Consider the following 27,568-nt stretch of genomic DNA (forward strand, 5'->3'; position numbering starts at 1 on the left):
ATCCCTTCAGATAGCGTATGTGTCGGCCAACATAACACCCCGATATCCATCCGTTCGTGTCGATGGATGGTCAAACGTCCATGCTTTGATATATTTGCCAGGTCACTCAAACACTCGTCCTTCATTGAAATACAAACATTCCCCAGTCAAATAATCAATTCCAATCATTTAAATAAGGCAACGACAGTAACTTAGTGGAATGGCTTTGTTAGCGTTTTTCCCACCCCTGCATTGTGAATGTACCTATAATATGTCTTATGTTTATAATATTAAAATGGCTATATAACAAGTAAGAAAGTATCAGTCAGCTGAGCCGACAGAGATATACCCTCAGCCACGTACCCGAAGAAAAAATTTTAACACAATACTTCTGTAGGTTTTTTGGCTGTTGGGAAAATTTTCCAGGATGGAAAGGGCCGCAAAACCTACATGTTGCAACAAAATTCAGAATGATCCAAGACGAGTGCATTTTTTCCAAACTTTGGGTAGGGTGTACCCGTAGGAGTGAAATAATTTTTTTTCTTTATTATTCTATGGATATTTTCCTTACAGACTATATAATTAAAAATTTTGTACTTAATTTTCTGAATTTAAATATATTACAATTTTACTTTTCAATTTACAAAGTTTGAGCTAAATCGATTTCTCTCTTAAAGGGTTATTTTACACATTAGCCAGTTTAGGTGGTGCCGGTAGGATTTTCTGGACCTTTTTGGATCATTATCTCAGGAAGTATGGACTTGCCCACGAAAAAATTACAACGTCGTAACAGGGGCCGCAAGTACAACCTGCTCCATCACAAATTAATAAAATCAGAGAGGAGTTGTTAAACTATACTTCTTCCAAACTTTGTGTGAGAAGTACCCAAATGAGTGGACCGATATAGTCCATATTAGAACCCGATCTATGCCTGAAAGTAATATTACCAATAGCAAAGTTTGGCTCAATTCGGTTACTCCCTCCTAGAGTTATCATGCCCAGAATCTTGGCGAAAAATTTTAACCTTTGTGGGGGAGGTACCGGAAGGAGTGGAGCGATATGGTCTATCTTCGAACTAAGAAACTAAGTTTGGACAAAATATTGAAAGACCCAAAATTTGAACCAAATATGTTGATCCGTTCGAGAGTTATCGTGCGCTCCAACTACGACACATGGTATTATATGGGTAGTTTCAGTTTTTGTGCTGATTTCTGAGGAAATATAGACTTGCTCCTGAAAAAACTTATATCGTCGTAATGGGGGTAGTGATTACAAGTGGCTGCAACAAAAATCAAAGCGATTCGAGAGCAGGCCTTAAACTGCACTTAAGCAAAATTTTGTGTGGGAGGTACCCGAAAGAGTGGACCAATAGGATCCATATTGGAACCTCATCTATGTCTAGTAGAAATGTCACGATGTGCAAAGTATGGACTAATTCGGTTACTCCCTTCTAGAGTTATCGTGCAGACAATTTTTCCGGACATTATTGAACTTTTGTTGGGGAGGTACCTGAAGGAGTGGACCGATATGGCCCATCTTCGAACTTAAATCAAATCTGGACAAAATATTTCGATACCCAAAATTTGAACCGAATCGATTGATCGGTTCGAGAGTTCTCGTGCGCACCAGCCAGCCAGACAGACAGACGGACATTGCTAGATCGACTCAAAATTGTCTGAAACGGATATCGTACAAACATACTTGGGGTCTAAAACCATTATTTCGATGAGACACATTTTTGGTCGTATCAAAGTGTATATACCCTCTTTAGCCTAAAGGCTGAGGGTATACAAAACTGGAAAGAACATGTAAGAAAGTATCAGTCAGCTGTGCTGATGGAAATATACCCTCAGCCACTGACAAGGAAAAAAACAACAACAAAACCAAACCAAACACAATAACAATTCCGTATATAAAATATATTGGTTTTGTATCACGAGTTTGCTATACAAAATGTGCGGGCAAAATGATGGTTTTAGACCCCAAGTATATTTGGCCGAAATCCGTTTCAGACAATTTGGAGTAGATTTAGAAATGTCCGTCTGTCTGTCTGGCTGGCTGGTGCGCACGATAACTCTCAAACGGATGAACCGACTTTGTCCAAAATTTGGCTTTCGTAATATTTTGCCCAAACTTAGTTTAAGTTCGAAGATGGGTTATATCGGACCACTCCTTCCGGTACCTGCCCCACAAAAGTTCGGAAATGTTCGGAAAATTTGGGTGCACTATAACTCTTGAAGAGAGTAACGGATTTGTCCATACTTTGCACATCGTGAAATTTCTACCAGAATTAGATGATGTGCTAGTACGGACTCAATCGGACCACTCCTTCGGGTATCTCCCACACAAAATTTCGGAAAAGTTCAGTTTAGGACCTGTTCTCGAATCTCTTTTTGTTGTAGCAACTTGTATTCACTGCCCCACTTACGACAGTACATGTCTCATTAAGGGCAAGTCCATACTTTCTGAGAAAATAGCCTGAAAGATGCAAAAAAAACTCCATGACACAGTGTGTAGTGGTTGGAGCGCAAGATAACTCTCGAAAAGATCAACCGATTTGGTCCAAAATTTTGCCTTCGTTATATTTTGTCCAAACATAGTTTTTATTCGAACATAAGCCATATCGGTCCACTCCTTCAGGTACCTCCCCCACAATAGTTCAAAAATGTTAGGAAAAAATTTTCGCACGATAACTCTTGAAGGGAGTGACCGATTTGGTCCATACTTTACACATCCTAATATATCTACCAGATATAGATCAGATTCGAATATGGACTATGTTTGTCCACTCCTTCGGGTACGTTTTACACAAAATTACGGATTCACTTTAAGACCTGCTCTCGAATCACTTTGATTTTTTTGAATCAACTTGCATTCGCTGCCTCAATTACGACGGTAAAAGTTTTTTTAGGGGAAAGTCCATACTTCTTGAGAAATCAGCCCGAAAGGTGTAAGAAAGCCCCTATGGCACAATATGTAGTGGCTGGAGAGCACGATAACTCTCGAACTAATCGATTTGATCCAAAAGTTGGCTTTTCTCATATTTTGTCATACTTTCAGTTCGAAGATAGGCAATACCGGTCCACAACTTCCGGTACTTCCCCCGAATATTTAAAAAATTTCACTTAAATGGTATGCACGATATGTATTGAACAAATTTAGTCCAAACCTTTGATTTCCTAATATTTTGACCAAAGGTACCTTAAGGTACCTCCTCCACAAAAGTTTAACATTTGTGTCTAAGTGCAGTTTAAGGTCTGTTCGATGATCCTTTGGAAATGTATACCGATGCTGTTCGTTGTTATCCTGCTTACAGGACAAGTCCATACTTCCTGGCAGGGACGTACGAAGGATTTCATTTTTAAATGTTGGTTAGGGTTACGTAACGCTATTTTAAAGGTTGTCAGTTGAGTTTTTATTAATTATGGAGACAAATTATATAAAATCAATAGAGAAAGAGTTCACAATACTTAAGATACAATTTTGAAATTTGGTACAGATTAATATATATTATATATTACTTTTTGGATATTTTGAATTGAAAATGAACTATATCAATAGTGAAATTCTGTAACTCATGTTTCTAGTTAATGACAAAAATTGGTAAAGTTAAAATGATTATAATTTCAATAAATAGCGAAAATTTTCGGTAAAATAGCAATCAAAAGTAGTAGTCGTTACGTTCTACCGATATTGAGAGTGCTGCCAACTTTAAATACAACTTTTCATTCATAATTTTCCTTTTTAATTTTACCGATTTTTGTCGGTAACTCGAAAAATACGTTACAGAATTCTACTACAGACCACGTTTGGTATGGTTATCCATATTTTTATACCCACCACCATATGGAGGGTATAATTAAATTTGTCATTCCGTTTGTAACACATCGAAATATTCGTCGGAGACCCTATAAAGTATATATATTATTGATCAGCATAAAATTCTATGTCGATTGGACCATGTCCGTCTGTCCGTCCGTCTGTCTGTCTGTTGAAATCAAGATACAGCTCGCAATTTTAAAGATAGAGAGTCAACATTTGGTACAGAAGTTTTTATTACTTGCAGGATGGTTGGTATTGAAAATGGGATATATCGGTCCAGGTTTTGATATAGCCCCCATAGAACGGTACCTCCCGATTTTCGGTATTTTTAAGGTTTTAGTTTCATTATCCTACCAAAATGGCTGAAATTTGGTACATAGTCTTCATTAGGGGTATAAAACTTTCCCCCAGAATTTTGTCGGTATCGCTCCACACCTTCATATAGCCCCCATAGAACGGTACCTCGGTATTTTAAAGGTTTTAGCTTCATTATCACACCGAAATGGCTGAAATTTGGTACTTAGTCTACGTTGCTGGTATAAAACTTTCCCCCAGAACTTTGTCGGTATCGGTCCATGCCTTCATATAGCCCCCATAGAACCGTACCTCCCGATTTTCGGTATTTTTAAGGTTTTAGCTTCATTATCCTACCAAAATGGCTGAAATTTGGTACGTAGTCTTCTTTAGGGGTATAAAACTTTCCACCAGAATTTTGTCGGTATCGGTCCACACCTTTATATAGCCCCCATAGAACGGTACCTCCCGATTTTCGGTATTTTTAAGGTTTTAGCAACATTATCCTACCAAAACTGGCTGAAATTTGGTACGTAGTCTTCTTTAGGGGTATAAAACTTTCCCCTAGAATTTTTTCGGTATCGGTCCACACCTTCATATAGCCCCCATAGAACGGTACCTCCCGATTTTCGGTATTTTAAAGGTTTTAGCTTCATTATCACACCGAAATGGCTGAAATTTGGTACTTAGTCTACGTTGGTGGTATAAAACTTTCCCCCAGAACTTTGTCGGTATCGGTCCATGCCTTCATATAGCCCCCATAGAACCGTACCTCCCGATTTTCGGTATTTTTAAGGTTTTAGCTTCATTATCCTACCAAAATGGCTGAAATTTGGTACGTAGTCTTCTTTAGGGGTATAAAACTTTCCACCAGAATTTTGTCGGTATCGGTCCACACCTTTATATAGCCCCCATAGAACGGTACCTCCCGATTTTCGGTATTTTTAAGGTTTTAGCAACATTATCCTACCAAAACTGGCTGAAATTTGGTACGTAGTCTTCTTTAGGGGTATAAAACTTTCCCCTAGAATTTTTTCGGTATCGGTCCACACCTTCATATAGCCCCCATAGAACGGTACCTCCCGATTTTCGGTATTTTGAAGGTTTTAGCTTCTATATCCCACCAAAATGGCTGAAATTTGGTACGTAGTCTTCTTTAGGGGTATACAACTTTCCCCCAGAATTTTGTTGGTATCTGTCCACACCTTCATATAGCCCCCATAGAACGGTACCTCCCGATTTTCGGTATTTTAAAGGTTTTAGCTTCATTATCACACCGAAATGGCTGAAATTTGGTACTTAGTCTACGTTGGTGGTATTCAACTTTCCCCGAGAACTTTGTCGGTATTGGTCCATGCCTTCATATAGCCCCCATAGAACGGTACCTCCCGATTTTCGTAATACTGAAGATTGTGACGTCAATATCCGACCGAAATGGCTGAAATTCGTTATTTCGCCTTCCAAGAGTTATAAAATATTCCAGAACAGTATTATCAGTATAGGTCCACGTCTTCCTATATCCCCATAGAAGCGTACTTCTTGATTTTCGGTATTTTTTAAATGTTAGCCACATTCTGTTAACGAAATATAGGAAATTTGGTATTTAGTGTTCTTTGAGCCTAAAAACATTCCGTCAGAAATCTGCCGGTATAGATCGACGTTTTGAACTAGCCCCCATAGAATGGTGCCTCACATTGTTTAACCGAAATTGCTGAAATTTAGTATAAAGTCATCTTCATACACGAAAGGAAACTAATTATTCCATTTTACTTCAATACAACTCGTGGTGGAGGGTATAACAAGTTCGGCCCGGCCGAACTTAACACCGTTCTTACTTGTTTTAATTCCTTTTGGTTGGAAAACCTCCATGCTGAATGTGGTTAAAATAGATCCACGTTTTAATGTTTATCGAGTTATCGCCCCCTAATTTCAGTCCCATGTTTCAAATTGGATAAATCTTTGACCAGGGTTTTGGAGTCGGAGTCTACGAGTCGGAGTCGAGCAATTTTGCTGGAGTCGGAGTCTGAGTCGAAAAAAATAACTCGACTCCGACTCCGGGCATGTTATAGAAATATAACATAAAATTTGGAACAAGAACATTTTTTTAAAAATAATTTTTTATTTTAAAAGAAATGTATAAGAAAACATATATGCAAACGGTATATTATACTAAGTTAAGGGACGATTCACAGGATATTTATTATCCTCTGAAGTGTAGTCTATTCATCCCTATTTTGTTGATCCAATTGATTCTTTACATTTTTGCAAACAAAAGTAATGCTCTATGACAATCGAATTAAGATTGGACCTGTAACCTCTTTCGTCAGAAGTCTTACTGCTCTTCTCACAAAGGTCTATTGGTATTCTCATCCAGTGTTTTATGAGAAGTCATCCTTGTTTTCTATTAAAGACAGTGTGGTCTCTATGGGAAATCTTACTGAATACCCTGTGGCAAAAAATAGAATTCAAGATCATTCCTTTTCGGAATGAAAGCCCCAATTGAGAACCCCAAAGGATCCCATAGCTGAAATTTCTGACTTATGACATAATGAATTTTTTTCATTGACCCCCATCCATCATTGAGAAAATGGCTTTATATCTCAGTTTGGAGACATTGTTTCATATGTTTTAGATGACATGTCATCTTTCTATATACTCGATGAGGGCTTTAGATGTAGACATTCAAATAAGCGGATCTGTCCGCCAGGAACAGGTATGTGTATCCGAGTTTTCTACACAATCACATACGAAATTCAATGAAATATATAATCATAGTTTTCATAAGAAAGGATCGGGGAAAAGTGATAAAGAAGTGAACACATGGCAATATCGATTTCTTGTCCTAGTGGACCGACCCTACACAAAATGTTCCTAGCAACATTTTTGTAGAATATTTTCATGCACGAAATCTCATCGTGTGCTAATTTTTCAGTTCCCGAAAACTTATATCTGCCTACGTGCTGGGTAGAATACACACTATATCTCAAATATTTCCACACCAATGTTCAAAATGTGGATAAATTTCAGAAAAAAGTAGAATGTATAAATGTCATAGAATAGGTACGAGTAGTCAAATTTTTAAGTCGATCGGAACAATATTGCCTTTGCAACACTTTTGAACTTTAATCCTATCCATATTTTCGTCGGCAAGTTCAAATGTCCAAAAACAGGTCACAAAATAATGAAAAGAACATAAATACAATACAAATTAAAGTTGAAAACTATTCCCTAAAATTGTGAGCAGGATAACTCACGATGGCAGTAACCGAGTTGGTCCATACTTTCCACATGGTATTATTTCTACGAGACATAGATCAGTAGTGCGATTCTCTAACGCATTTTTTGAGTTAACAACAAATGTCGGTAAAATTAAAACGCAAAAGTTGACAACACTTTTGATATCATAGAGCACCCCGAGAGTGATAGGGCGAAGAGAAGTGTGCTATGCCGCATAAGAAGAGCTTTTCCAGCCGCGGAGGTACCACCACAATTTACGATGAACGATGTTGCAGATGCCATCCGAAACGCGAAATCATCCAAAGCGTTGGGCCCACACCGAATATCAATGGTAATGCTTAAGCAACTGGATGAACCTGGAGTTGAGTATTTAATAAGTGTCCTCAACCTATCGTTAGCCACCCATATCATACCAGAAGCCTGGAAAGTTGGCAGGGTGGTCCCGTTACTGAAGCCAGGCAAGGATGCCAGCAGAGGTGAATCGTACAGGCCGATTTCGCTCCTGTCGGCAGTAGCAAAGATCCTAGAGGCACTACTCCTCTCCACGATGAGAAGGTGTTTTCCAGTTGCCCAACATCAACATGGATTTCGGTAAATGCATAGTACTACAACAGCAGTAGACTCCATATCCACACATATCAGTAGAGGACTGAACCAGAAAAGGCCGTGCGATCGAACAGTCATGGTTCGATACCGTCAACCATGCCAAGCTGTTCGAGGATATAGAGAAGACTAATCTCCAGCCATGTTTGAAACGTTGGGTAATCAACTACATATATGTGCGGACGCCAGTCGTTTGTGGAATTCAGAAACAAGAAGTCCAAGCCGCGAAGTCAGAAACAGGGAGTTCCCCAAGGAGGGGAGAAATCTCCGGGACTGTGTAACCTCTACCTTTATGAAATTCCACACCCTCGTGATGTATGTGGATGATTGTACGATCTTGGCGTCGGGTCCTATCATCGATGACACATGTGATAGGTTAAATGTCTACATAGCTGACCTAGTGCAGTTCTTTCATCTGAGGAATATGAAAATATCCACCGCTAAATCCACTGCCACACTGTTCACCACATGGACGGCTGAAATGGGGCTCCCACTGAACATATTGGTCGAAGGTGCACTGATTCCGAACACTAACTACCCCAAAATACTGGGTGTAACGTTCGATAGCATGTTTAAGTCGTCCGCGCATGCCACAGCTATTTGCGATAAGATCAGAAGTAGGAACAAGGTGCTTAAGTCGCTGGTCGGCAGCACTTTAGGAGCAGACAAAGAAACCTTGTTGACCACCAACAATGCAATAGGCCGGTATCTGGTAAGCTATGCGGCGCCAGCGTGGTCTGCAAAGGTTAGCACTACGCAGTGGAAGAAGATTCAGAGCTGCCAGAATGAGGAGGAGGACTGCAACAGGGTACCTCCTCATGACACCAGTGGACCATCTTCATGAAGAGACGAAGATTTACCGGTGCGTCAACACAATAAGATGTTGTCGATGCAGTAACTGCTTGGATGTTATCGCAGTGAGCATCCCTGTCACGATTTAATGGACAGGTTTCCTCCACCCAGGCACGTTAGGAGAGCTCTTCATGATCTAGAGAGAGAGGTCCAAAGGTATAAAAGAGGACCTCTAGACCGACGAGCTTATCAGGCAGGCTTGGATAGAATTCACACTGATATGTTTGCGCAGGCAGAACAGAGATACAGTGTGAATGCCGTACTTGGAGATCACCCCCCTTCCATCGCAGCAGAAGAACGCCAGCTACCAAGGCAAACACGAGTGACGATGCAGCCGCCTCAAATCGTATTGGGCCCGAATTGACGCCACGATACCCAACACATGCCCAGCATATGGATTGGGACCACCCGATAAACTGCATTTGTTTAGCTGCCCAATTTCATGTCCAAATTTTTACTCGACTACTTATACTTAAACAAGCATAACTCCGCCAATTTAGCTATTTATTTAAAAGAAATATCCATTTTTATACTTCTGAAATCAACCTATCGTGAGTATCGATATATATAGTATATATAAATATATATAAATATCTCAAACGGTGTGGGAAATACGCATACACAAGCATGCAAAATTGGCCGCAGGCAACATCGGACCACAAAAGTTTCATATAGGTAACTTTTGAGGAATGCACCCAACCAAAGCTGGAATATTCGTCAGTACAATTCAAATAAATAGAAAAGTGGGATGTACACCATCTTATTTTGCATCATTGTATAGATGATCTTTTCGTCCTCCACTGGAGGGCTTTGCTTTTGGAATACCCCTATTATATGCGGAGATATTAGCATAAGAATAAAACATTGAACTTTCCTGCACATATGTAAGCTTTTTGCCAGTTCTGACTTCTGAATCGTACCAAACCGAAATATGTAGCCTTCTTCTCTCCTGGACCCCCAACAACCTCCAAAATTTCATTACGACCCGATTAAAATTGCAGCCTATAGCGTGATTACAAACAAATGGGAAAACGGGATTTATTATCGACTATTGCGACATCTCAATTCTTTCACCACCGACGCCAACCTATTTTGCATCTTTGTAATAGTGAACTTTTCTTCTTCCATTGATTTTGGAATACCCCTACAAGAAGCGGAGATATTTGCATAAGATAAAAAAATTTTAAATTTTTTTCATATTACTTTTTTGCCCATTCCTACCGCTGAATATTATCTGACCATCTCCAAAAACAATAACCTTCATACTCTCTGTGACCCCATCAACATCCAACATTTCGTGGCGATCCGATAAAAATTGCGACCTGTAGCGTGATTACAAAAAAAATGGTATCTCCGTGATTTGATCACCTAGCCCAACCTACTTTTCAATCATTGCAAAGGGGGGATTTTCTGCTTTTGCTTTCGTCATTACAATTGAAATCGCAAAATTGACAACAAGGGTTTGAATAGCGCCTATTGCGATATGGCGAAGTTTTCCACGTTGGTTACAAGGCCATACTTCTGCAATACCATTCTTCTCCAAAAAAGTTTTTAGTCCATTCCGACCCTTGAATATGATCCGACCATCAACAAAATCAATAGGATTCTTCCCCTCCACCACCATCAACGCCCAAAATTTCGCAACTATTGGATTAAAATTGAGGTATGTAGCATTATTACAAGGTTTAGATGGACAGACGGACGGACAAACATAGTCAGATCGATTCAGCTCGTCTAGACATTAATTTTGGTACATATAAGTATAGGTCTACGACCATTATTTCAATGCGTTACAAACTTTTTGGCCAAAACCAACTCCCCACATAATTGTGTAAAGTATAAAATGAGGTATTGTTACACACATTATTTTATTCAAGAACACACATTAGTAGGCAATTTTATGATATAAGGTTAGTTTACATCGGAACTTTTCTGCAAGAAGATTTTGTAATAAATTACAAAACAAGAAATCTGCAAGGAGGCTTTCTACTGCGGAATATGTTGGATCGGTGCAGCATAGCTGATATCTACCAGACTCATTCACAGGAAGGTGCTTACACCTGGGAAGTTTTTGCGGATTCTGAAACTACAATGTTCATAGATAAGAAAAATATAAAAAAAAACAAAAAAATCGCCGGAGCGCTTTTTAAATAAATCGCGATTCAAGTTGACATTTTTATGGGTTTTTTAGGTTTTCACTATTTTGCTTGGAAACCGCAAGTACTATCAAAATTGGACTAAAGATAATGTTGTAGCTATGAAAATTCTCTACAAGATTGGCCTTTATGATAATTTCGTAGGTTTTACCGTTATTTAGATGTAGAAGTTCAAATTGGGACAATGCATTGACAGTATCGCTACCTTTAAAAACAATGTCATACATGGTGCGCTTTAACTAACTTTAAGTGAGAACCCCTTACACCTCGGAAGTTTTTGCAGATTTCGAAACAGCAATGTTCATAAGTGTGAAAAATCCAAAAACAAGAAAAAATCGCTGGAGGGATTTTTAAATAAATCGCGGTCAAAATTCACAATTTTAGGGTTTTTTATGTTTTTACGATTTTGCTTGGAAACCGCAAGTCCTCTCGAAATGGGACTAAAGAAAATGTTGTAGCAGTGAAAATTCTGTACAAGATTGGCCTGCATAATATTTTTGTAGGTTTTAGCGTTTTTGAGATATAAAGGTTCAGATCAATCATTATGATTTTTATCAGGTCTTCAGGATTTTGCTTGAAACCGCAAGTCATATTGGAATGGGACTTTGGGAGATTGGCTTTCGTATATTTTTCCCTGGTTGTACCATTTTTGAGATATATAAGTTTAAGTTGGGAAATTGTAGTCATGACACTGTTTTATAAGGAGACGATACAGTCAGTGCCTTGTCCCAATTTGAACTTATATATCTCAAAAACGGTAAAACCTACGAAAATACTATAAAGGTCAATCTTGTAGAGAATTTTCATAGCTACAATAACTATCCTATTCCGATAGGACTTATGCTTTCCAAGCAAAATCGTGAAAACCTAAAAAAAACCTAAAAATGTCTACTTGAATCGCGATTTATTTAAAGAGCGCTCCGTCGATTTTTATACCCTCAGCCTTTAGGCTAAAAAGGGTATATACACTTTCATACGGGCAAAATGTGCCTCATCGAAATAATGGTTTTAGACCCCAAGTATGTTTGGACGAAATGTGTTTCAGACAATTTGGAGTTGATGTAGCAATGTCCGTCCCTCTGTCTGTCTGTCTGGTTGGTGCGCACGATAACTCTCGAACGGCTGAACCGATTCGGTTCAAATTTTGGCTTTCGTAATATTTTGTCCAAACTTAGTTTAAGTTCGAAGATGAGCTATATCGGTACACTCATTCCGGTACCTCCCCCACAAAAGTTCCAAAATGTTCGGAAAATTTGTGGGCACGATAACTCTTGAAGGGAGTAACCGATTTGGTCCACACTTTGCACATCGTCAAATTTCTACCAGACTTAGATCTGGTTCCAATATGGACTCAATCCTTCGGGTACCTCCCACACAAAATCTCGTATAAGTTCACTTTAGGGCCTGCTCTCGAATCGCTTTGATTTTTGTTGCAACAACTTGTATTCACTTCCCCCCATACGACGGAACAAGTTTCATCAGGGGCATGTCCATACTTCCTGAGAAACTGGCCGGAAAGGTGCAAAAAGCCCCTATGACACCCTGTGTAGTGGTTGGAGCGCAAGATAACTCTCGAACGGATCTGCCGATTCGGTTTAAAATTTGGCCTTCGTAATATTTAATCAAAACATAGTTTAAGATTCGAAGATGGGCTATATTGGTCCACTCCTTCAGGTACCTACCTCCCCTACAAAAGTTAAAAAATGTTCGGAAAAATTTTGCGCACGATAACTCTTGAAGGGAGCGACCGATGTAATCCATACATTGCACATCCTAAACTATCTAACAGATATATATCAGGTTCGAATATGGACTATTTTTGTCTACTCTTTCTGGTACCTCTCACACAAAATTTCGGATAGGTTCACTTTAAGACCTGCTCTCGAATCACTTTGATTTTTGTTGAAGCGATTTGCATTCAATACCTCCATTACGACGGTAAAAGTTTTTTCAGGGGCAAGTCCATATTTCTTAGGAAAACAGCCCGAAAGATGTAAAAAATCCCTATGTCACCATAAGTGGCTGTCAGAGAGCACTGTTCAACCGATTTGGTCCAACCTTTAGTCTTCATCATATTATATCCAAACTTAGTTTCATGGGGCACTTAGTTTCATGCGGTACTTCTCCCAAATATTTAAAAAATGTCACTAAAATGCTAGGACGATATCACTTGAATGGGGCAACCAATTTGCTCCAAACTTTGGATCTCCTAATATTTTGTCAAAATTTAGTTTAACTTCTAAAATGGCCCATATCGGTCCTCCCTAAGGGTACCTCCCTCACAAAGGTTCAACATTCGTGTCTTAGTGCAGTTAATTCCTAATCCACATTTTGTCGGCAAGTTCAAATGTCCAAAAAGAGCCACAAAATTCTGAAGAGACCTTAAATACATTCGATCTGTCCGTAGGTGAAAGATTCACTTCACATTGGCTGAGGGTATACATATATCTGTCGGCAAAGCCGACTGACACTTTTTTACTTGTTTGTATTTAGTTTTACTTTTTTAAAAGTATAGGATTGGGGTTTTTCTACATTTTATAGGGTCTACAATCATGACAACATCTTTCCCCATATTACACAGAAAAAAATATTTCAAGAATTTTTACATATTTTTGTTCGTAATATAGTTTTTTCATACTGTACAGGTACCTCACATAAGATGCATGTGCAGTTTCTTATGTCCATCCGAAATCCACCATTTTTTCAAAAATATTTAAGATTTTCATCACTTTCCCATTTTTCCCTACAGACTTTATGAACACCATTCCTAAAATACAGTAATTTTTTCTGTGTAAGGCACAATTTGCTGTTTTGCTTTAAAAACAAAATCCATCTACCATCCAGAACTTAAGGACTGCTCTAATCCTCCTGTGACTACATCTCATCATCATTATCATCTACATTCACAAAACCCCTTAAGTCGTTATTAAAATCAACGAATTGTGACAATCTAATCTTCCATTTGGCATTTTCAACAACTGAATTGCCCTCAGACGAATACAATCGTTTCGTTGTTGAACCGAACAGTTCTCTCATTTGAATGTTGGCCAAATCCAACCACAATTTGCCATGATGAGTGGCGAATGGAATCCAAACAATAACAACAACAGAGAACTATAAGGCCAATATCTCCTCTGTACATAACCCAGTTATGAACTTAAATCAATTTGGCAAAATGCCGATTTTAGTCGCACAGACACACACACACTCACACAATATAAATTCAAAGTGCATCCACACACAAATGACGTCATTGCATTGACGTCACAAAAGCCAAATTGAAGCCAAAAACACAACAACAATGTCCGTAAAGAAAACAAACAATACATACAGAAAAAAAACAACGAGCGTTCTCAATACACTTCTTGCCTGGTAAATATAAACAAAAATGAAATGAAAATGAAATCGAAAAATTTATGTTAAACGCCATACAACAACACCGAAAGCATTAACAAGGATATAAACAGCATACAACCTGCGGAGGGGCAAAATGAACTGCTAACAAAATACTGGTTATATTGCCATTGGGGGGCTGCCATGCCTGCCATCAACTCAGTATACGAAAAGTGATGAGGGTTGACGGAGGACGCAGTCAGTTAAACGAAAACTGGGTTAAACTAAACTACAAAATATTAAATATTTATGAGTTGCTAAACTATGACACACAAAACGTTTAAATTACCTGCACCAACTATGGAGGGTGCCTGGAGCATTGGAATCCAGCAGAAAGAAATGCAAAAGAAGAATTGTAAGAACGCTAGTAGCACCGGCAACTTAGGCATCACCATCATCAACAACGAAGAACATAATTCCTACTGTTGGCATCTCCTGCTTTTAAGGTGTAGTGACTTTGCCCGTTAGGAAACAATTTTCAATGCTAAATTCAAATATCTTCTTGGAATTTATTTTAGATGGAATGGTAATGCTAAATTTCATGTCCTTTTTTAAATATTGCAGATATTAGGCGAATACATTTTTAAAATGTTCCCAAAAATCCCTTATAGTCGAATAAACTTCGAGCATATGTTTCGAAAGTATCATAGGCTATCTGCTAAAGTTTTAACATCGAAATAAATCTTGGCTTTATTAAAGCCGGTTATAAGACCACAACATTTTTAAATCTACATTTAGGAAGTTAACCGGTCTTCCACAGAACCATAGATTCTTGGCAGACATGTTTACACTTTGCATTCTAATTACCTTTGAAACGAAATATTTCAGTTTTGCTCTCCTGATCCGACAAATTCGACGACGTTTACTTAAAATATATTTTCTAATTAAAGAAATTTTTATCCTTACCAGAATCAAGGCCATCTACTCACTGGTCTTCTACAGAATATTTGTCCTATAAGCTAAACTAAGAAAAGATTTCCACTCCTCTCCATTTGTTGCTTTTCGTTCCAAATTTGGATTATCGTGTTTTTTGACTTCGTCTTTTTCTGGTTCACTCCATCGAAGCCTTGGCTTTCCAACCCGTAATCGTTGCATCTCTATACGTTTAACTATGCTCATGTATAGCTCAGTGTATAGCCGATACAACTCGGTTACGCGTTCTTCCTGTTGTGAATGCAGCTTACCGATGACTAACTTCCGTGTAGTGTATTTAACCGTGCATTTGCTGCAACAAAGTGGTGATCCGAGTCGATGTCCGCCTCTTCGAAATGATCGTACATCCTACATGCTATTAAAGTCTTTCATCTATCACACTGTGATCAAATTGATTTCATGTTTGTTTTGGTCTGGTGCTTCTTGAATCTCAGGATTCTTAAATCTGATACTGCTAACCACCATCATGTTCCGATGCGTAGTCGACGCACAATGTCGCGAGTTCATATTAACTGTGGCCAAAAATAGAAGGAGTTGTCGTAGGTGCATCAATTTTGGTACACGTACCTATTATTGACTTGCAATCTTCAGGACAAAAAATTGGGTTGGTTGGTCCACGTTTTGATATAGCCCCCATGGAACCGTACCTCCCGATTTTCGGTATTTTGAATTTTTTAGACACAATGACCAACCGAAAGTATTCAAATTTTGTGGTTAGCCTACGGCAGAGGTATCAAACATTCCAACAGAGAATTGTGGGCTTAGGTCCACGTTTTGATATAGCCCCCATACAACGGTACCTCCCGATTATCGGTATTTTGAAGATTTTAGCCTCATTATTACACCGAAATTGCTGAAATTTGGTATTTAGTCTTCGTAGTGGGCATTATACCTTCACCTTGAAATTTGTCTGGATAGGTCCACGCCTTCATATAGCCCCCATAGGACAGTACCTGCCGATTTTAGGTATTTTTGAGGTTTTAGCCTGATTATCACACCGAAATGGCTGAAAATTGGTATTAAGTCTCCGTTGGGGGACTTATAACCTTCCACCAGAAATATGTCGGTATAGGTCCTCGTCTTCCTATAGCCCCCATAGAACCGTGCCTCCTCATTTTCGGTATTTTGAGTGTTTTGGCCTCAATATCCACCCGATATGACTGAAATTTGGTGTTTAGTCTTCATATTGTTTGTGAGCATATTGAATATATCAAACTCTTGTCTTTATATATGAGAAATTTCCTTTACAAAATTTTTTGACCGATTAGTGGTCAAAAAACAGTCAATTTTTTGTAAAAATTCGATTTTTTTTAAATTGTTTTTTTTTTAAATTCTCTCGTTTGAAAGCAAGATTATTAGGTACCTAGTAAGCCCACAAAAATATATGATGATCGGTTCATTCGTTTTCGCGCTATAGCCAACCCCGCAAAACGATTTGTTAAAAAAGGGGGTATCCTCTCAGTGAGATGGTCGCTGAAAAGGAGAAATGACAGATTCGTCTGCAAACCTCTGCACTTGGGACCTTTATATATTTGAAGTACTCACTTTTTACTACTCATACAGCAAAAAATATCGATATACACTTTTATACAATTTTTTTCCCTCTCCACTCAATTTAAAATTTGCTTCAGAAAATTAATAAACTTAGTAATAAATGTTTGGGTAAATGTAAACACCATATGATTAATATTAACATGCAAACAAAAGTATAGCCAAGTTTGTTACATCCCAGGAGAACTTAGGAACCATTTTTGCAGCGACCGGTACTTTTAAATTTTAAATATTAACGCATAATATAATTTATTAATTTTAGAAAAAAAAACACACAAAAATACGTATTAACTAAAATTGTCGGATTTAAATCCTCATATAGCAAAAACTACTTCACGTATTAGTACCAAAATTCAGATTCTTCTTAATTAATATGTTTTCTATCACTCCCCATCAATAAATTTGTTCAACGAAGTATTTAGTTTTTACCATTTTTGGCCTCGGTCGTGACACTGTGCGACGTGGGTTGCACGATAACTATCTGACCTAACAATCTTCTTCTTTATTTCCGGATCCGTTATTCGGATATAAGCGATCATACAATATTATATGTATTACAAATTAATATATTTTAATGTTTTATGTTATGAAATTATTGACAGCTCTCGATTCTTAGCAGCATGTATTAGATTCGTTTCATCCCAGTATCCTGTCCATTCTTGGATGTTCCTTAACCAGTATGTCTCTCTTCTGCCTCTTGTTCTGTGTCCTTCTATATTACATTTAATAATGGCTTGTATAAATTTATATTAATGGTTCCTCATCAGGTGCCCCAGGTATGCGATTTTCCTTGATTTTGCGGTGCGTAAAAGTTGTCTATCGAGGTTCATTCGTCTTAGAATTTCTTGATTCGTAATATGCGATGTATAGGGTATCTTCAGTATTCTTCGGTATACCCACATTTCAAATGCTTCAATTTTTTTCTCATCTGCACTTTTTAGGGTCCAGGTTTCTACTGCATATAGTAGTATAGACAAAATGTAGCATTTGACAAATCTTGCCTTCGTTTTGAGACCAATTTCATGGTTTGTAAGTGTTTTTTTGTATTTAAACAAGTTAAAAAGTATCAGTCGGCTTTGCCGACAGAGATATACCCTCAGCCTGTGCAAATTGAAACACTTTTTTCACAAGAAAAACTTATGTATTTAGGGGGTTTCAAAATTTTGAACCGACAAAAATGTTGATTAGGATTAAAGTTCAAAAATTTTGCGGAAAAGGTACTTAAAGGAATGGACCGACATAGACCATGGGGGTGCCATAGGGGGTTTTTACACCCTTCGGACTGTTTTCTCAAGAAATATGGACTTGCCAACAACAACAACAACAACTTTTACCATCGTAATTGAGGCAGCGAATGTAAGTTGCTTCAACAAAAATCAAAGTGATTCAATAGCAGGTCTTAAAGTGAACTTATCCAAAATTTTGTGTGGGAGGTACGGGATGGAGTGGATATTTGTCCACTCCATATTCCATATTCGAACCTGATCTATATCTGGTAGATATTATGAGAATGTGTAAAGTATGGACCAAATCGGTCACTCCCATCAAGAGTTATCGTGCGCACAATTTTTCCGAATATTTTTGAACTTTTGTGGGGTAGGTACCTGAAGGAGTGGACCGATATGGCTTATCTACGAACTTAAACTAAGTTTGGAAACAATATTATGGATGCCAAATTTTGGCCGGAATCGGCATTTTCGTTCGAGAATTATCTTGCGCTTCCACCCAAAAACATGCTGTCATAGGGTTTGTTTTTCAACTTTCAGGATATTTTTCAGGAAGTATGGACTTGCCCCTAAGGAAACTTGTACCTTCGTATAGGGGACAGTGAATACAAAATGTTACAACAAAAACCAAGGCGATTCGAGAGCAGGTCCTAAACTGAACTTTTCCGAAATTTTGTGTGGGTGGTACTCGAAGGAGTTTACCGATTGAGTCCATATTGGAACCTCATCTAAGTCTGGTAGAAATTTCATAATGTGCAATGTATGGACCAAATCGGTTACTTCCATCAAGAGTTATCGCACGCACAAATTTTCCGAACATTTTCGAACTTTTGTGGGGGAGGTACCGGAAGTTGTGGACCGATATAATCCATCTTCGAACTTGAACTAAGTTTGGACAAAATATTACGAAAGCCAAATTTTGGACCGAATCGGCAGGTCCGTTCGAGAGTTATCATGCGCTCCAACCACTACACACGGTGTCATAGGGCTTTTTGTAACTTTCACGCTATTTTCTAAGGAAGTATGGACTTGCCCCTAATGAAACTTACAGCGTCGTATAGAGGACAGCGAATACAACTTGAATAAACAAAAATCAAAGCGATTCGAGACCAGGTCCTAAACTGAACTTTTCCGAAATTTTGTGTGGGAGGTACCCGAAGGAGTGGACCGATTGAGTCCATATTGGAACCTCATCTAAGTTTGGTAGAAATTACACGATGTGCAAAGTATGGACCAAATCGGTTATTCCCTACAAGAGTTATCGTGCGCACAAGTTTTGCGACAATTTTTGAACATTTGTGGGGGAGGTACCTGAAGGAGTGGACCTATATGGCCCATCTTCGAACTTAAATCGAATCTGGACAAAATATTTCGATACCCAAAATTTGAACCGAATCGATTGATCCGTTCGAGAGTTATCGTGCGCACCAGCCAGCCAGACAGACGGACGGACAAACAGACAGACAGACAGACGGACGGACATTGCTAGATCTACTCAAAATTGTCTGAAACGGATATCGTACAAACATACTTGGGGTCTAAAACCATTATTTCGATGAGGCACATTTTTGGTCGTATCAAAGTGTAAATACCCTCTTTAGCCTAAAGGCTGAGGGTATAAAAAGGCATTTCTGGCCATCTCCACTCGACGCTTAATTTCGTTTGATATGTTCCATTGGTCGTTAATTAAAACGCCGAGGTATGTAAAAGATTTTACGCGTTCGATGTTTTCGTTTTTGATATTTAGTGACGTTTCACAACTGACATATTTTCGACTTACAATCATATATTTTGTCTTCTTTATATTTATTTTGAGGACATATGTTTCGCTTACACGTACGTGAGTTTGTCTAGGAGTTGTTGCAGCCCAGATATACTGCTAGCAATAATTGTAGAATCATCGGCATAGCGTATATTTTTTATAATTTTACCCTGAACTCTTATTCCAATTCGTTCTACTTCAATTGACTCATTAAATATTTTTTGGGAGTATATATTAAAAAGAAGCGGCGATAGTATGCATCCTTGCCTGACTCCTTTTGATATGGGAATTTCGTCAGTCAGATCACCATTTATTTCAATTCTTGCAGTTTGGTTCCAATATAAATTGCGTATGCATCTAATCTCTTTTTCTTGTATTCCAATTTCCCTTAGTATATTTATCAATTTGTCGTGTTGGACTTTATCGAATGCCTTTTCATAATCAACTAGCAAATGTCCGCTACTTCGTATGCGGAAAGGGAATAAAATATATATAAACAATATTTAATATGGAAATGGTTAACACTGGAGATTCGGTTGTACTAAAACCTATTTTTAGTACCAATATTTAATCGATTTAACTCATTTTATTACTGTACACTGTAGTTATAATAATAATAATTGTTCCACAAACATCCCAGATGGCCGTATCACCTACACAGCTACTATATTTTTTTATTTCGAATTTCCAAAACTACGACCTCATATCACAGACCAACAGCGACTCATATTGCAAATTTCAGACTTGACTTTTGGTTTTGCCCCTTCACTAATACAGCATTCCCTTCCAGTACGAATTTCCAAACACTAAACATTTTCAAGGTTTTAGCTTCAGCGGTTTCGCCAACACCCCGATAGGTCCGCAAAATTTTCGGCATTCAAAATGGGCATAAAAATCCACGTTTTCCAATATCCCCATATAACAGTACAACTCAACTTAGTGTATTTTAAAAATATAACAAATCTATATTGTTCAAATTTCTTTAAATTTGGACCTTGAATACTCGGAAGATAAACAAATTTAATTTAAAAAATGAGATATTTTGAAGATTTACAGTATTTTGAATATTTTATGAACATTTTGAAACGAAATATTTCAGTTTTGCTCTCCTGATCCGACAAATTCGACGACGTTTACTTAAAATATATTTTCTAATTAAAGAAATTTTTATCCTTACCAGAATCAAGGCCATCTACTCACTGGTCTTCTACAGAATATTTGTCCTATAAGCTAAACTAAGAAAAGATTTCCACTCCTCTCCATTTGTTGCTTTTCGTTCCAAATTTGGATTATCGTGTTTTTTGACTTCGTCTTTTTCTGGTTCACTCCATCGAAGCCTTGGCTTTCCAACCCGTAATCGTTGCATCTCTATACGTTTAACTATGCTCATGTATAGCTCAGTGTATAGCCGATACAACTCGGTTACGCGTTCTTCCTGCCTTATCAGCGTGCCGCCTCCGGCCTTGAACAGCTCGGCTGGTAAGCCATCGACTCAGGTGGCCTTATAATAACACTGTACAACTAAATGCAACTCTCTCTAAAATTACAAGAAACCCTGCACAGATTATGAAAGAGGTCCGAAAGCGTTTTGAAAGCTTATGCCGGGAAATACCCTAACTGCGTAGGGGAAGTTCCCCCTATTTGTACATTTTTGGAAACATTCGAACTAGGATTCCTTGGAATCCTTGCATTTTAGGCATATAGTGTCTTTGGCAATATTACTGCCAACAATGCAAGGAATCTTCTAGTTACGAAATTTTAGTCCCTTTTTCGAAAAACGTTTTAAATCCCGTTTAAAATATGCTCGAATCGGATCTGAATATTCTACAAAATTATTCGCCATAAAATTTTATTATAGGCCCTTGAATACATAAGTACTCAGATTTCACGTTATCCTTTTATCACAAATATGACGCGGGTAGACATAATAATAATAATAAAATATTGATTTTCTGATTCCTTATTTAAGGGAGCGATTTTGAAGTCATTAGAAGTCATCATTATAGTACACGGAGAATTAACCAAAGCTAAAATTTTAAATATCATATATCTGTGAGACTTCTTAAGTGGGATGGGTGAAGGGGAAACAGTTACCTACCTATACCTTTACTTATGATATATCCTTATCATTATTGGAGTAAAAATTATCAATGCAAGTGGGAGTTACCCTAAGAGCAATTTATGGTGTCACAATAGATTGATATGTGCACTTGAAAAAATTACTCCTATGAATAACATAAATTACAACTGTCCTCAAACTTAAGGTACTCAATCGTTGTGTTATTCCTTATTTAATAATTTTCTTTAAAAAGGATAGTAGGCTCAGGTAGTCTCAATTTGACGAAATTAAGAGTGTAAGAGTATATGGAATTTGTAAATATTACCCACGTGGGCGTACTTATAGTTGGAAAGGATTCAACATACAAAAAAAAATACCATAGCAAAAGCTCCATACAAGGCATTGAATGGGTAGAGAACGCTTTTATATATCCTAAATTTATGCATTTAAATATTTTAAAGAATAAAGTTAATATACTTATAACATTTCATTATATTTTACCTTAGTCGGGGTAGCGAAGATTGTTTCTATACTCTCCACCGTATTATGGAGGGTATATTAAGTTTGTTTTTGCGACATTACATATTTACATATTAGGAAAGAACCTTTCAGAAGAGTTTATTACCAAAAGAGGTTTCAGACAAGGAGATGGCGTGTCGTGTGATCTTTTCAACATCCTGCTGGAGAAGGTCATACGAGACATGAAGTTCAAAAGAAGTGGAACAATATACACGAACAGCCATATGTTACTTGCTTATGCCGTCGACATTGACATCATGGGTCGATCGGTAAAGGAAGTAACTGAAGTAAATTCTTCGAAAGATCTATGGACCAATCTGCGTTGACGGTGAATATCGACGTCGTATGAACCACGAGCTGTATCTGCTATACAACGACAGCAGTATAGATAAACGTATCGAGATGCAACGATTGCGTCGGCTAGGCCATATCATAAGAATGAGCGATGATAAGCCCGCTAAAAAGGCGTATAAATACGTGCCACATGGCGGTGCACGCAGAATTGGCAGGCATAAGCTTAGATGGAGCAAACAAGTGAATGAAGAAATGAAAAGGCGCGGTATTCCAGAAAGCGAAGCAGTAAACAGAGAGAATTAGAGATATTTTCTTAGTTCGGCTAAGTAAGTAAGTACATATTTGTTAAGTACATATATTTTTGACCAGGGTAAAATTCTGAGTCGATCCAAAAATTGTGGACATGGAGCCCCCATATAACGGCACCCCCGATTTCCGGAATTTTTAAATTGTTAGCCACCTTTTCTGACTATTAGCTATACTTTGGTATTTAGGGTTCCTAGTTGCATCGAAACTTATCTGGTCCATCATGAAGATGCAATTTTTACATTACAATTAAAATAAAACAAGTAAAAAAGTTTCAGCCGACATTACCAGCAGAGGTATACCCTCAGACTATGCAAATTGCAATATTTATCTACGGACAGATCGAATTCAGAACTTGTTTGCCCTTTTTGGTCATTTGATTAGGATTAAAGTTCAAAATTGTTGCGGAGGAGGAACTTGAAGGAATGGACCGACACAGTCCATTATGGAAGTTGATCTTATTTTGGGAGTCATATCTTTTCGAAAGATATCGCGCCCACTTGTCATTTCAGTATGTCCACGGAAAATATAACATCGCTGTAAACAGAACCACAACGGACAGCATCGGTATACATTTCCAAAAGATATTCGAACAGAACCTAAACTACACTTAGACACAACTGTTGAACTTTTGTGGGGGAGGTACCCTAAAGAGTGGACCGATATGGGCCATTTTAGAAGTTTAACTAAATTTGTATAAAATATTAGGAAATTTGTTAAATATTTGGGGGAAGTACGGAAGTTGCGGACCGGTATTGCCCATCATCGAACTGAAACTAAGTTTGGACAAAATATGACTAAGGCCAAAATTTGGACCAAATCGGTTGATCAGTTCGAGAGTTATCCTCATCTCCAGCCACTACATATGGAGCCATAGGGGGTTTTTTACACCTTTCGGTCTGTTTTTTTTTCAAAAAGTATGGACTTGCCCCTGAAAAAAAAACTTTTACAGTCGTAATTGAGGCAGCGAACGGAAGTTGCTTCAACAAAAATCAAAGTGATTCGAGAGCAGGCCTTAAAGTGAAATTATTCGAAATTTTGTGTGGGAGGTACCCGAAGGAGTGGAAAAATATACGGACTATATTTGTCAACATGTCGAACATGAAATACATATGTCTGATAGATATATAAGGATGTGTAAAGTATGGTTCAAATCGGTCACTTCCTTCAAGAGTTATCATGCGCACAATTTTTCCAAACATTTTTGAACGTTTGTGGGGGAGGTAGCCGAAGGATTGGACCGATATGGCTTATCTTCGAACTTAAACTTAGCTTGGACAAAATATTACGAAGGTCAAGTTTTGACCGAATCGGTAGGTCCGTTCGAGAGTTATCTTGCGCTCCAAAAACTAAACACGGTTTCATAGGGGTTTTTGCACCTTTCAGCCTCTCAGAAGGTATGGGCTTGCGCCTGATGAAACTTGTACCGTCGTATGGAGGGCAGCGAATACAAGCTGCTACAACAAAAATCAAAGCGATTCGAGATCAGGTCCTAAACTGAACTATTCCGAAATTTTGTGTGGGAGGTACCTGAAGAAGTGGACCGATTGAGTCCATATTCATCTAAGTCTGGTAGACATTTCACGATGTTCAAAGTATGGACCAAATCGGTTACTCGCTTCAAGAGTTATCGTGCGCACAATTTTTCTGAGCATTTTCGAACTTTTGTGGCAGAGGTACCTGAAGGAGTGGACCCATATGGCTCATCTTCGAACTTAAGCTAAGTTTGCATAAAATATTACTAACGCCAAATTTTGGACCAAATCGGTTCATCCGATTTATCACACAGACAGACAGACGGATGGACGTGGCTAAATCGACTCAAAATTGTCTGAAACACATTTCGTCCAAACATACTTCGGATCTAAAACCATTATTTTGATGAGGCAAATGTTGCCCTATGAAAGTATACAATTGTTAGCATAAATGCTGAGGGTATAAAAACAAGTAAAAACGTATCTTGTTCGTAATAATCTCAGAAGGCGTTTTCTAAAGAAGTTGCAACAAAACCCCTTGACACTATCGTGGTACGGGAATTAAGCGAAGGTGTGCGGAAAGCACACGAAGGAGTGCGGTATGTACCCGTCATAGGCCATAATGACCATTATTTAAATGTGAATGAAATATTACGACGCAAAAAGGTTGGACCAATGTGAATCACTCCTTTCGATAGTTAGTTGTTCACCGTGGATTGTTTGGACCAGAGCTTTTGAACCATTATGTCAGGAGGCATGGACTTGCTCCCAAAAGACTTGCGGTAAAAAAGTTCAAACTATCCTCGAAGCCTTGCACATAAGCCAAAATTGGAACTTTTGTAAGGGAGGTACCCGAAGATGTTTTCCAATATATAGAATGGGCATTCGGAAGAAATTTTACGATGTGCAAAGTTTAGTCTATATGGAATAAACGTTATATTTGTCGTTAATAGGAAAAAGTACATTCATTCGTCCCACAGGTAAAAAAAAATAAAAAAAATGTCAAAATATACACCCCCTGTAGCCATAAGGTTGTAGTCATCGAATTTTTTCACAATTAATAAAACCTAATAAATTACGTGCATATAAATAAAAAAACAAAACTTACCTCTCCTGCACACAGGTTGCTGGCAGTCGGGTTGCATCTAAGACACCATGCCACGGTTCAGCAGGTACAGGTTTGCGAAAACGTAAATCATCAACTGGTGGCTTAGCATACGGTATACCCGTAAAGACGTGAACTTCACGGCCCTGTACTGTAACGGAACGACCACGAACCGGCCCACTAGTCGTTTGAACAATTAGATGATCTGTCATGGCTGACGCCAGCGCTGACATGCGCAGCAGTATAACGAGTGTGGCAAATAGACCGCGACAAATGTCATTATTTCGAGCGGCAAGGAGGTAAGCTACTGAACTGAAGGAAGAAGGGCGGGATAAGGAAGATGTGAACGATGACGATAACGCGTTTAAAGGCGACGACCACGATGACCGCGACGACGACGACGACACCGAAGTTGGCGTTCTTATAGACCGAGCCATACTAAGAATGACCGAGCCACTGCTGCAAACACGAACGCGTTTTATACAATAAGCGAACGGATTAAGGTGACCGTTATTCGTAGATATGTGTTATTCTAATTTGCTGCTAGTTTGAGCAATATCCTCAGGTTAAGGATTTGAACAGTTTTAGGAGGGTGTGCTTAATGTTTTACATTGGTTATTCACTATTTAGGACTAACACTCACACACACACAGAATTATATGATTTGCGTTTGAAATGGTGCAGCTTCAAACGTTAAGTTGAGGATATGTAAAAAACACTTATTTGTTGTTGTTGAATGGTTTCACAATCAACCGTCTTGCTTTTGGTTTTGTGGTTCAACCAGCCGTGAATTAGAAACTGCTGTTGATTTGTTGGTTTTTAAGAGGGATTTAGTGTATTGCCGACGACGACATCAGCAACAAAGACGATGCTGTGGGTTGCTTGGAACGTTCACGTTGTCCTTGGCTCATAACCAACAGCTGTTGATTGTTGTGGCTGTTGTTAATGGTTGTAGCTGCTTGGATGTGTGACCTCAAAGTATGTTATGTGTATGCGGCGGCCACAAACAATGATGCTGTCTTCTTCTTGTTCAATTTACAAGTTGTTGCTTTGTGGGGAATCTTGTAATGATGGATCCAATGCTAACTCGAAACTACATACTTAGGGTAAGTTAAACGTTTATGCCGTCTTCTAAAGAAGTTGCAACAAAGCTCCTTGTCACTATCGTAGTTGTTGTTGCTGCTGCTACAGTTGTCTCTTTAAACTGTTTCTTGTTTACTTTTCTACATTTGCTACTTATCCACGTCCGCATTGGGTATCTTATAAATTTTCAAAATATGTTAACCACTCTGCAGTCACAAGCACACACTCACATCATACATAAACATAGGGATTTCTTGTCGTGTTTTCTAGTTTTATTATACTTTCAAGCAAAGTACTCCTCCTCTATGTATCCTGCGCTTTCTCGTTAAACGCACTTTAGTTAAATGTTTTACTTTTTACTCGAACACTCCTCTCTTCGTTTATTCCCTTCTCTTGTCGACCAAGCAGGAGGGGAGTGTATTTTGTTTTACTCCGCTAACCTGCTTGCTTGTGATGTCTTTACCAGCTCTGTTGGCTTCGGCGTATCTGCAAGAGAGTTAAAAGAAAAACGAATAAATTAGTTGTTTTTATTAGGTTGGTAGAAAAAAGCGAGAGAGTGGGGGGAGTTTATGTATTTCTAAGTAGCCGTGTAGTTGAGGCTTTTAAAACATCATAATAAATAAATAAGTAAAAGTGTTATAAAGCACTAACTTGTGTTGCACTAATGTACCGTTTTAATGGGCTATTAAATGCCCTCTTATATTAAAAACAAAAATACAATACTAAGGGTCAATTGGTTGCTGCATTTAATATTTTTCCTTAACGCTGCTACTGATTAACTCCAACTGACCCAACAAGCTTTGTAATAAACATGTAGAGTTTTATTGTAAACTATTCAAATAAAGTCGTCGTGGATGAACGCATTGGATAGTAGCTTTTAAAGACATAAAAAGGTTAAAGCCTGTAGAGGAGCCTTTGG

At 38.2% G+C, this 27,568-nt stretch overlaps 1 protein-coding gene across 4 annotated transcripts in view; it reads right to left on the reverse strand.

Moving 5' to 3' along the window:
- The window catches only part of Ace (Acetylcholine esterase), a 540,867-nt gene that overhangs the window by 217,295 nt on the left and 296,004 nt on the right, over nt 1-27,568 (reverse strand). For all 4 annotated transcript variants that reach the window (XM_073960049.1, XM_073960046.1, XM_073960047.1 and 1 more), the window contains one exon: nt 25,570-27,135. In XM_073960049.1, coding sequence (XP_073816150.1) covers nt 25,570-26,003 — 434 coding nt within the window. In that variant the 5' untranslated portion in view covers nt 26,004-27,135. The remainder of the gene's footprint in view (nt 1-25,569; nt 27,136-27,568) is intronic.

This window comes from Musca autumnalis, unplaced genomic scaffold (genome assembly GCF_047663935.1).
Source record: "Musca autumnalis isolate F117 unplaced genomic scaffold, ASM4766393v1 scaffold_1, whole genome shotgun sequence".
In the NCBI taxonomy this organism is placed as follows: domain Eukaryota; kingdom Metazoa; phylum Arthropoda; class Insecta; order Diptera; family Muscidae; genus Musca; species Musca autumnalis.